The sequence below is a fragment of the Vidua chalybeata genome, chromosome 1 (genome assembly GCF_026979565.1).
Source record: "Vidua chalybeata isolate OUT-0048 chromosome 1, bVidCha1 merged haplotype, whole genome shotgun sequence".
Lineage (NCBI taxonomy): Eukaryota > Metazoa > Chordata > Aves > Passeriformes > Viduidae > Vidua > Vidua chalybeata.
Genome location: NC_071530.1, coordinates 45779404 through 45792002, shown reverse-complemented (window position 1 = coordinate 45792002; position 12599 = coordinate 45779404). Strand labels below are relative to the sequence as shown.

Here is a 12599-nt window from a genome sequence, read left to right as displayed (position 1 = left end):
TTACATAAATTAAAAAAAAAAAAAAAAAGGAAAAAAAAAAAGAAAAAAAAGCAGGACTGGGCTGTGCCACAGATTTTACTTCAAAGGATCTCTTTCACAGTTCTTTTAGGGGCTTCTGAACAGGAGTTTTATGAATTTATAACAACATATATGTCAGGCAGACACTGGAATTCAAATTATTTTAACTCCAACTAAAGGCCTGTGTTCAAATGTCTGAATGCATTCATTTGTGGCTCAGATTTCTGGAGTCTTAAAACTGCAAAGACCGTATCTTAATTATAAATATTCCATTTCTTAGTCATTCTGGTGTGAAAGGACTGCTGGAGAGAAAATCTGCACAAGTGTGGTCCAGGAGGAAGCAGAAATCAGAAGAGTTTTGTTGCAGAGGTGGGGGGATGTGTAGAGCCAAACATGCTCACTAAGCCTGACAACTCTTTTTACACATATTTGGTACCAAAAATGCACAAACGCAAACTGAATATTGGCATTGCTTAGCTAGTGCCCACATGGCAATGTGATCTGTCTTGGGCCTAGTTGCTGAGGATCTATGAGACTTATTTACTGTTATGTGGGATATTTTTTCTTGGTTTCCTTTCAATTCTGTACAGAGTCTGGATGCCTGCTGGGCTGGAAGGTTACTGCAGACCTCTGTATTTGCCTCACTGGATTTTACTGCTGATTTCTTAACTGTCAGAATGGCTCACAAATGGCTGGCTTTTTGGACTAGTTAGTTGAATGACTGTTAAGGAAAAAAACATTCTTTCACAAAGAACCCTGCAATTGTTTCCTTGGAAACTCTTTTTCAAGCATTTGCTGAACACAATAAATATTTCCATGCGGATATATCAGCAATGTGTGTACAGATAACCTGTCTGGAATCAGGCATGAGAATGGCTTTATGTTTTAGGAATGTCTGATTGATTTTTAGAATGATGATGGCTATTTTCACTTAATCAACTCCTCAGAAAAAAAAAAAAAAGTATCTCAATTCAAGTTTCACAATCTAGGCACTACAAGAGCCTTCCCCACTGCTGCATTTCTAGCAGCTGACTGGTCCCTCTCTTGAGTGCCCTGAAAGTCTCTGAGATGGCTCATGCATAGGAAGTAACTTCCATCCTGTTCCACACAGAAACAACCATCAATTCTTTGCTGAAGTTGCACCTCTCATGCATGTGCCAACACAAATACATCAGCTAGGAAGGAGAACCCTGGCTAAGGCAGGGCTTGGCTAAATAATCTGACCTTTTTCTTGGCTTGGCTCTGAAATTTATGTGAAATGTATCAAACCACCCCATTCTGGCTACCAGCTGTGCCCAAGGCCATTGGTCAGCACCAAGAAATTATTTTTTAAATTAAGACTCTGTAGTGTTTTGCAGTGTTTCCTTAAAACTTTAAATGCTAAGTAATGGTAGGGTACCCAAACATGAGATACAGGGAGCAAAGCACACCTAACATTTGGGGTAGCACATACTCAGGACAGTTGTTTAGTCCTGGAATCATATTTATGCATCTGCAATTAGCCAAGCCAACTTTCCAACAGGATATATTCCTGAGGCTGACACTAAACCCCATGTGCTTTCTTCAGTTACATTCTGTTACAGTGGTTTAGTTCTTCTGCGCTCCCTTCTCATTCTCCCAAAGAATATGGACAAGCAGCATCTTACCGTGACTCAATAAGAAATTTAATTCTGCACATTTCTCCACATTGAAAGGAAAATTTATCAGCAACCTGATTTTAATAAGATTTCTTTCCCACCTTTACATGAAGTGAAATGACCATAACTCCTCTTTTTGCATTGGTTTCCACCTCCACCAAAGATTCCAGTTCCCTTTTACAGCCCAGCAGAGCCTTTACTATTCTTGCACTAAGAAATTGATAAGGGCAGTTCTGGGAGACAGAAAGGCCTTTTTAATGGCTCGTCCCTGGAGATGCTTGACTCCAAGTTCACTCTGAAGAACGAGCTCGTGGACTTCGTCAAAATTGCGGGCTGCTTGCTGAGGCACAAAAACTTTGCCACAAGCTTTGTTATTGATCTGAAAGAGAGACACGAAAACAAGAAAAAACAGAAGTTTAACTAGACTGTTTCCTACAATTTCATTTCCTGTATCCAACCCATCTTTTTACAAAAGGAAAGGGGGAAAGTGGAATAAACTCTCTTTTCTCCAAACCCACACTTTCTAAGCAGAGGATAAAATTCTTCCTATCTCCTGTCCACCATAAGATAAAACTCTGATTCATGATACTCAAAAACAAAATTAGAGAACTGGCCACAGGAAGTCTCAGTTTTGAAGACAGCAAGCAGCATGTGACTGTGCAGTGCAGTGATCTTTTAATTTTAAAAACATGACAGTCACATATGCTGCATAAAATGTCTGGTGGGAGTCTTGGTTTGTACATACTTCTGGGCAGCAATTTGGATTCTTTACAGCTAAGCAATGTCTTGCAGAGATTCAAATGGAAGATTTATTATTTTTAGAAAAATAGGCTTTAACTTAGTGTATGTTGCACTCATTGTTATATGTTGTACTCAACCCATGGCTCATTCATCCAACACTGACCACAAAGACGTCAGCTACTCCCTAAGTAACATTTTCCTGTCTAGGGCTGGTTTTCAGTGCAGCTTCCACACTGGTTTTGCTTCAGTAAGGCAGAATCACATAAGTAAAACTGAGTAAGCCCTTTGGTGGGAATCACCTTAGTTTATAAAATGGTTTTATAAATTCTTTCTGTCATCCAATAAGAGTAGATAATGGAGACAGACTACAGAGCCTGACTCAGTACCCTTCTGGAGCTGGCATAAAATGAATTATTACAAAGGCTTTCTGATTTATATGGCCTATTTTCAGTGCCTTAATGAGAAGAAGGTCAATCACACATTTTAGAAAATGAAACAATTCAAAATTTTTAATGCAGTTAATTGCATTACTTGCATAATAATCTGTATAGGTACTGCAGATTTCTGACCCCTAGGCATCATTTCAAGGAGATTTCAATCTTCTAAAAGAAACACACATTGCTTCATGCAGTTTGGACATAAAAATGTTCATGACTTGGTTTTCACCTGGATTTTATTCAGGATATCTGTATGCAACATACGACAAATGAGAAAGACCTAGTTCACTTACCTAGTTTGTATTTTGTTTTATTGAAAATAAAATAATTTGTGCAATTCTCTGAGAGAGGAAGTCAGGACATATTTTTAAGGAACAAGATGGAGTCTCTAATGCAGCAAGGATGAGCCACTTCTATTTTTTGAATAGTCTTGACAATAATTTACAGTGATAATGTCAGTAAGCTTTTAATTACTCCTACATGCATCCATAATGTGGCATCATAAAAGGCTGGCTGTGTTAAACTTTGCCTTTAGCATCTGGTGTAATGTAAAAATCCTTGAAAAACACATAGGAGTTAATTTTTAAAGCTTTTGTGAAAAATATATACAAGCAGTTCTTTTTGACAGGACACTTCACAGAAGAAGTGCATTCCACAGGAAAAAGAAAACAGTAAAATCCAAACAGATACAGTTTTAGTGGGAATATAAAGCAAGCCTCTCAGCTTGCTGCTAGGACACGCAGCCTGCAGTTCAAAGCTATGCCTGTCTAGTTAAAATGTCATTCACTGTCCTCCATCATGCAAATTAATATGTCCCAGTGGATGGATGTTGGCAGGGGGAAATTTTCCACAACTAGCCTATTTGGTGCTGTTCTCAACAGAAAAGCCAAGCAGTCTAAATCAACTTGGTAAATAAATGAATGCTAGTGGTTGTGATTTCCTAGAAAGGTCGAGAAGCCTGGGCAACCTGGCACTGTGTACCTTCCCACAGCGCATCTCCACCTTCCCACAGCATGTCTCCTCATCTTCCCACACTATGCTCTGAGCTGGGCCCATAACTTTTATCAAACAGCAGACTGGTTATGGTTTCACCACATGTTTGAGCAAGGCTTTCATTATATTGTAGGTATCATGAAGCATTTAAACACTATTCTTAAAACAGGCAGATGCAGATTTAATCACATGCTGTGTGCAGCAAGCATCCTAGTCACAAATCCTTTTAGTCCAGGGCTTAGGTTCTCAGCAGGAGAAATGCCTTCTGCTATTCCTCCATCTCTCTCTCTGTATCTCACTGGACCATCATAACTCTTGGCATTTCCAGGTAAAAGTGCCAGCACAAGAAAACTGGGTGCTGGCAGCCTTGTTTCTCTGAAAAACCATGGCAAACTGCAAGAGGAGAAATACACGAGTCTTGGGTCCTTTCTTCCCCTGAGGAAGGAAGCTGTTGCTTTTTTCTTCTCTTCTTTTCCCAATTTCTTTTTTTTTCTTTTTAATATTTGACATTCTACACTATTCCAGATCTACAGGGAGCCAGTGGTAACTACAGAAGTTATAGAAGTTGAAATGAAATCACAAAAGACTGAAAAATAAGCACCTTGAGGCTGCAGAGAGGAATGTTTAATTCAACTAAAATATTTTTTTACCATTGATGCATAATCCTTCTGAGAAGTTAGAAAGAAAATAAATATCTGTGCACTGTTAGGCCTCCCTCATATGCCAAAGCAAGGAAAATGACACAATTTTTCTTTTAAATTTATAAAAACATCAGTTATAAGATCTACTAACAGATCTGCACCACCTAGAAAATGTGAGGAATGCTAGTCAGAAGTATTTATAGGATGAAATGCACACTACATTCAGGTCAGATTTTTCAGAGCATTAATAATATACAGTATTATTAAAAATACTTAACTTTGCAATAATATTTAGAGTAACAGATACCGGGCATACCCAGTGAATTTAAATGTCTTTCTTGTAGGCAAACAAGAAATCTTGTTTCAGCCAAGGATACAGTGAGCTGGTTGCTTTTGTTGCTTTGGGTTAAATATGGAAAGACATAACTCCAGCACAGACAGGAAATAATGAAGTATTTTGTGTGAAGAGAAATAAACCCAGAATGTCTCAGCAGACAAATCCCTGGCAGCCTGAGGCAGTTTGATGGCTTGAGAAGAATAGGGTTGTGGCCCAAAGACTTGGTTTGACTGTACAGCCTTGTGAAAAGACACTGACTCTTTGCAAAACCAATTCCTCTGTATGGCAAGTGTTTCTTGGTTTAATGAGGGCAATTTATTTTTGCAGCCATACAAAAACCTTCAGTGTCCACAAGACTTCCCACATTCCGTGCACAGTCACATTCCCTGCTCCCCCATATTTCCCTTTTGCTTTACTCTTACAGTAGAAAGCCAGGCACACTCTGTAGGCACTATTGCTAAGAATTATTCCCAGTTCAAAAAAGCAATTTGTCTCTCTGGTCTTCCAGTCACTTGCTTTCTCAGAAGGAAGGTGTTTACATACATCATATAATTCCATGAATATATGACTGAGAACCCAGGGTTTTTTTTTTTCTCTTAATACAACAATACTTACACAAGGCTATGGCTTTGACAAAGTCAATCAGGAAAAGAAACAAAAATAATTTAAATAAATAAAATTAAATTTTTTCTTGTTCCTTTTTATGAGAAGGAAATTTTTGTGTCAGCAGAAAAATATCAGTGAAATATTTAGGCATTTTCATGTTTGGTTGTGTAGTCTTAAAAACACTGTGTCCAGAGTTTTCCCTGTGTTGCTGAAGTTGTTATTTCAAAGATAAATTTAATAACATGTTTGCTTTAACCACAACTGTGAAGACGTTTCTATAATTACACAGTTTCTCATTCATGACTTCCTTATAAACTGAGCACTGGAATTCAAGACGTTTGCTAGCTGTGCTTGGACGTGAAGGCTTATTTTGAGCTTGAGAGAAATGATCATACCTCAGTGAAGATTTTTACTGTTAGAACTAAATGCTTATCACTTAAAGAAAAAAAGAGAGGGTAAGAAAGAAGAAAAAAGCAATTCACCCACAGAGACTATTAGGCTAAGTCTTCTATTAACCCCAGCTGGCAATTGAGTCCTTCTTGGTTTGGAAAGATGACAATTGAAAATTTCCTTCAAAAAGACATACTCCTTGGTCTTTCTTAAGTGTGTATGTTTAATGCTGGAAAAACTAGTGCTTTAACGTTATTTCTCGTTCTGTTCAAATAATCTCACTGAGAGATTGGGCAAGATATGAAATTATTTGCAAAGATACTTTGATTAAGGAAATCTACAGCAAAATGGCTTCCCTTAAATTTTCTTCCCTCCTCAAAAAACTTAGCTCATCAAAAACAACCCAACTGCTTTGCTCCCTCCCTGAAAGGCGCTAACAGAAAAAAATACAACTAAAACGCATTGCTTCTGTTTCTTTTACACACACAGAACATACAGTTTGACATGACCAAATGACATTTCTTCTATAGGCTCCATTTTCATTCAATGTCCAGAAACACAGGAAGTGTTTAAGTTGAAGCATTAATTTAGAACATTAAAATTTAGAATGTTAGCATTAAAGATTACCCTTTGGGGAACAGTGAAAAAGGCAGGAGTCCTCAGATCTAGTTAATGACCAACTATCTATGTTAATTACTGACTATCACAATGCTTGAGCATGAGGAACTTGAAGGCAGGTGGAGCAGGAGTCAGCCAGTGGAAGAGCTGAGACACTGCTCAGGGGTCCCACACCTTTGGCTCCAGGCATTCATTCCCTCTGTGTCCTGTCTAATGACCAACCTTTATGATGCCTGGGAGCATCCTGAACACATGCTAGTTAACTAGAGCCATAGGAAAAGAAGACAGTAAATTACACCGTGCACATGCTGGGAAACTGGAGGTTAACTAAAGGTAGTTAGTTACATGTGCACTCTTCCACTGAACAGCCAGCTCTTTCCCTGGGCCACAAAGGGCTTTGAGCCCACAGAGAAATTGGAAGTTATAACATTTCCAAAGACAGTCGGTTTTCTCAACCCCATTCCTGCAAATGAACTCTCCTGACATGTGCCAGAAATTCAGCCCAAGGCAGATGGGAAACATAATTTGGCAAAAATCACAACTTAACTGAGCTTATGATTGGTTCTGTTAGGGAGCCATAGCACTACTGGCACCACAAGAAATATCTCCTAATTATACATTTGTGTACAGGGCTGAGTTAATAAATGCACTGTCAGGCAAAAAATCTGGGCCTGTATTGTGATCCTAGTTTTGACTGTATCATCGTTGGCCATGGCTGTTCATTGGTCAAATCTCCACAGGTACTAATATGCAGTCACTCTGAAAGATTTATACTTAGGGCATCTCTCTTCCAGACTCGCTGTATCTTTTTGTTTAGGAAACCATTTTAATTACTCAGCACAACTGTAATAGCAGCTTCTATTTTGAACTTTCACTGGATCATCTACTATGGGACCTGACTTCCACAAGAGAAGAAATTCCATCATCCTCTGGGCTCATAACACATTACTTGGCCACTACTGAAAATAAATCAAAATGCTCTTACCAGTACAGACATTTCCACAACATCTGATGGCTGAAGGTAATCTGGGTCTACTCTGGGCCAGGACTGCTGCAGAACATCAACATCCCAGTGATGATGAGTACAAAGTTTATTCTGCACATGTGCCAAACCTGGAAAATGAAAACAGTAAAACATTCATCTGTACGGTAACCAGAACATTTGGTCTCTGGAATTTGTTTGACAAATTAGATCAGGATAAAGTTGACTTTAAAAGCAAGTGCCATAGGAGGAAATAACATTGTTTAGATTAGCATACAACACATTATAAACAGAAAGATATACATCTTTGAAGCATTTGTTTTATATCATGAGTAAGGATATTAACAATGTGGGCACACTTTAGATTTAAATTAACACTCTTTAACTTCGCCAAGAGCACAGAAGACCGCTGCTTATTATTTTAAATGGTAATACTGCAACACAAGCTGACCTCTGCTTCTAAAAGTCAACCATAATACTGCATTTAATTTCAGTAATGACAGCAGTTTGATTAGAATTTTACTAACAACTGAGAATGATAAACGATTATGGCTTATTTTACCACCTGTAATATGCTGGGTAGTTTCTAAATTTCCAAGTCAAGCTACTTGAAAGATTTTCTCTATTTTGTGAAGTGTATTTTCTCACAAATTAAAGGTTATACAAAGGAATGCCTTGCACAGCTTGCCCTCCTTATGATTTTTACATTTTGAAACATTTTATACTTTGATTTTATTTTAAAAATTTTCTAAAATGGCTATAAGTGATCTCCTTTTATTAAACTGGCTATGATCTTCCCAAGATAATGAATTCCTGATTTGTTTAAGTAATAGGAGAATAGGATGCAAGTCATTCTGAAGGTGCTTTCTGTAACTGAATAGAAGTTCCTGAGTAGGATTTATGTTGCTGTTTACTGCAGCTGTATGACAAAATACAAAGATTTCATTTAACAAGATGTTGTCAAATATAATCAATATTGATGATGTTTGCTCTTGTGATTCTCACAGAGCCAGGGGATTTTTAAATTAAAAGCAATTTCTGCATATGAATAAGAACATGGACAAAAACTTTTTGTAAGCACATGCTTCATTCAGGATTGCAAAATGTATATGAAATCTCTCCTGGTTTAGGGAAACTCCATCAAAAGCATAAAGAAAACCCATCAACACAAGACTCACTGGAGAAACTGAGGCACTGAAGCTGTTCAAAACAGCAGGACAGCAGCCATAGGCACTCAGCCAACCCATGCACAGTGCATACATCAATTCAGCTCGCTGGATTGCTTAGACTAATACGGTGAATAACAGCAAACAGGGACATAAAGAGCAGCTTCCTCCAGAAAAATCCACCACATTTTTGTCAGTGCTTTTTCAGACAAAATGCTTCAGTAAAATGACACACAGCTGTGCTATTTGCTGAATGACTCAGAGAGGGACAGCGGGGAGGACCAATGGGAGCTATTTCTAATGGCAAGCAAGAACATGCACATTTCTTAATGACAACAACTATTTGTTAGGTAAATAATTTATTATCAGTGGCTCTGATTTTGTGTATTGTTTTTTCTTTTGCAGCAGTAGCTCAGAAACGGAGAGAGCAAAATATAGGAACTCAAGCAGAAAAAAATCTTCATATTGATGATTCATCATCACATCGACTGTAAAGAAAACAGCTGTTAGATTCTTTCCTTTTTGGCTTTTGAACATCCAGATGACCTCATTTCTTTCCAACTGATCACACGCCTTGCGGCAGAAGCATACACGCTGGCCATTCCTTATTTTACTGTTGAAGAGAATTCTTCAAACTATTTAAAACTCACTTTTTGATATACGAGTTTCTATCTACAAAAGCAAAACCAGGGTCGCTTTTAATTCCTGTGGAGGCTGTCAGTCCTAATAAACTGACCAAGAAAAAAAAATTAAAATGTATTCTGAAGCAAAGTGTGAGTAAGCCCAGTGTCAATATTTTGGTTAATTTTCTTGCTACAAAATGAGTTATGAGCTCATCCATAGAGAAAAGTCAACAGAACTAGTTTGAGAAAACAGTTTGACAGGAAACCAAGATGAAGGTTTTAGTTTTGTTGCCTGTTTGGCTTCCTGCTTTAATTCACATTTTGTAAGCTGTAGAGCACAGAAACCATAATGATTTGAATGGTATTTTCAAAATTCAACAGACTAAACCAGAAACTTCATCACCCTGATCCAGAACAGTGATTGATACCTTAAAAATGGACCACTTCTGAAACTTTGATTGTGGAAACATGAAAAACCACTTTTATCATCTTAGTGTACAGGAAAGTATCTAGTGAAGTGCCTTTTATAAAGTGGTGTGCATTTTGCATTATATTTTTTGATGTATTTTGCTTTTATGGCTATTGATTCTCTTGCAGATGCAGGACAGAAAGATAACTGAGTATATTTTTACTTACTGTAAGCTTTTTACTTATATGTCTCCATCTGTACAGGACAGATCAAAGACAATACTTGTGCTCAGTCTGAAGCCCAGATCTTGCTATTGGATCTGCTTCAATGGACTTCTACTGACTAGCAAGTAAATATTAGAGCAAGGTTTCCCTAACCAGTAACTCAGAGCATTGGAACCCATTTTAAAACACCAAGTTAAACGAGTACTATAAATAGTACTGTAAATTAGCAAGTTGAGAGAAAGAGGGGACAGGACCAGTCTAACAACTTTTCAGCTCAGGGCAATGTTTTACTAGCATTACAGGAGTATTTCATAAACATAATACTTCCCCTAAGGTGCTATTTGACAGGACAGAGCAGATTCTCATTTTAAAGAAATTTAAGAAGGAAGACATGGGAGCAATCGTGTATAAGCAAGGTGCTAGGATAGAAAGGTAACTCTAGTCTTACAGAAAAAAAGTATTGGAAAAAATTATCTGTAAAATTCCACTAATTGTGCAGCTACTTAGACAAAAAATTATGTAGGCTAGAGGAAAAGTTGTGATTATGAAGTAAATTGAGAAAGAGCTGGCTTGTGACAACCCTGGAACAGAGAGATTAAAGCAGAGAAGGAAATGAAGATGGAAGTCTTAATGGGTGATAAAAGGAAGCTAATGAAAGCATCTGAAACAATGTCAGTATCAGAGTTTAGGACTAAGGATTTTCAAAAAGGAAATGTAACAAGATCAGAGGGGGAAGTATAAGATGACTCTGAGGGTGAATATCCAAATACTGCTAATTTAATGAAAAAGCTCAGATAAGGAGGGTGTAAGGGCAAGCAGAGAAACATTTTGGGTGAGTATCTACTTGCCTATGCAGCCTCTTTCTGGCATTGTTACCATGTTACTTTTTTCTTTATATTCTCTTTACTATTTAATGAATCTCTCTATTTCACAGATTTGGTCAAGTTACATATCTGAAATTTCTTTCTGCAGCTCAGGAAGAATATGTCTGTCAGTCATATGTGAAACAATCTGCAGTCTCAAATAGATGGTAACAGCTGTTTCCAGACAGCTCTGAGAAAATCTGTATTATACCACTGGTATAATACTACAGAACCAGGATGTGAAAAGCCTGGGTTACTGTAAACTAACTCTAGGATGTGCTTGCAATCCAACAAACTCCAGTCAAATCCTTTTAACTTTCTTAAAACAATCTGTCTTCCTCAATTTGAAGGATTTGTTCTCCTTCCTTTTACGCTATTACTTTTGGAGAAAAAAAAAATTTAAACTCCAAATCACGTTTCTTATTGGATTTGTGAAGGGGGATTTCTACATTCAGATTTTCAATTAAAATCTGCAACATCAATTAGCTTTTGCTCAACTCTATTCTCTTCAGAAGCCTCTTTGAGCAAGAGCTGAGTTCAGACAAATTCTTGCAACAGAGCTATTGCAGTGACAGTTAAAATATTGCTAAGTCAATGATACCATTAAAAATTCAAAATTTATGTTTAATTTCAGTATTTCCTGAGATGTGTTTATCAAGGGTGCACACATCTTTCATGTGTCATTTCTAATAAAAATGTAGCAACTCACAATAAGCAGTTTCATATCCTTGTCTGAGCAGCAAAACACTGTACTACTACAAACAAACTAAAAAAAAAGTCTCAAATGGTGTCTGTATATTCCTCAGATACAAGGTTTCAGGAAGGAAACTGATTTCCTCATCCTGTTAGTGTTCATAAACTGCCAAGATATCAGCCGGATGAACTCTTCCCACACTGAGGGGCTACGGCTGCTTTTTATGTTATTGAGCGATAAACCAGTGCATTCCCTGCACAGTTAACACCACCAGGCTGACACACCAAAATACCAAAAACTGCTCGTCCTCTAAGGCAGGAGAAGAACTTCTTCACACACAAAGTATCATGGGTTGCTGTTGTTCAGCTGCTGAAAGGTGAGGCACTTACAGAACAGCATTCAAGCAGCTTCCACCAAAGAGTGGGGTCCACTGCTATAGGTGCAATTTATAGAACAATATACAAACTTCTTTTCCTGACCAATTTACGAAAGAGGAAGCAGCATTATCCTGACATTTAGATGCAAAGCCAAAGTACAAAAGGAGAGAATTATTCTCTCCGAGTATGGAGAACTAAAGCACAGAGAAAACTAAACAGAGTATTTAGAAACCTTAATTTTCGTATTGAAATTATTTAAAATAGTAAAGCATCATCACTTATACACAATAAAGTTTAAGAAATTGGTTAATTAGAAGAGCAACAGGACTTGGTGGAACCAGAGTGCAATTCAAAACTTGGGGAATCTTTAATATGAAATCTCAATCCCAGGACAGAACTGATAGATGTTGGCTATTTCAAAATAATACAGTATTCTTACCACAATGCAACAGTTAAATGTACACACATTCTCCTGATAAAATTGCTTAATAACTTCAGTATAATACAATGATTACCATGCTAAAAGATACTTTCATTTTCAAATTTAGTAATAAAGTTAATAAAGGCAGTCATCAATACATAATGGTTTTTTATGATTGCTGCACTGAATTACAGTGCACATGTCTTTGGACCACACAAGTAAAATTTTATCTTTAAATGCAGATGCTGAGTACAATACATTTCCAATTTTTATATGCTTCCTTTTTATTCTTACATCAGAGGGAGACACAGAAAATGTTTATCATTTTCATTCTCCAGTGATTTTAGTAGCAAGAAATGGCTTCCTTATCTAACATTCAAAACACTACAGGATTAAGCTTCATGTTTGACAAGTTGTTAATT

At 37.2% G+C, this 12599-nt stretch overlaps 1 protein-coding gene across 4 annotated transcripts in view; it reads right to left on the bottom strand.

Annotated features, from left to right (window-relative positions):
* Positions 1-1660: 1660 nt before the first annotated feature.
* Positions 1661-12599, bottom strand: part of LARS2 (leucyl-tRNA synthetase 2, mitochondrial) — an 84189-nt gene continuing 73250 nt past the window's right edge. For 3 of the 4 annotated variants that reach the window (XM_053952786.1, XM_053952776.1, XM_053952795.1), the window contains 2 exons: positions 7404-7531; positions 1661-2034 (listed from right to left, as the gene is read on the bottom strand). In XM_053952786.1, coding sequence (XP_053808761.1) covers positions 1855-2034; positions 7404-7531 — 308 coding nt within the window. In that variant the 3' untranslated portion in view covers positions 1661-1854. The remainder of the gene's footprint in view (positions 2035-7403; positions 7532-12599) is intronic. The other variant, XM_053952802.1, reaches the window with a different exon arrangement.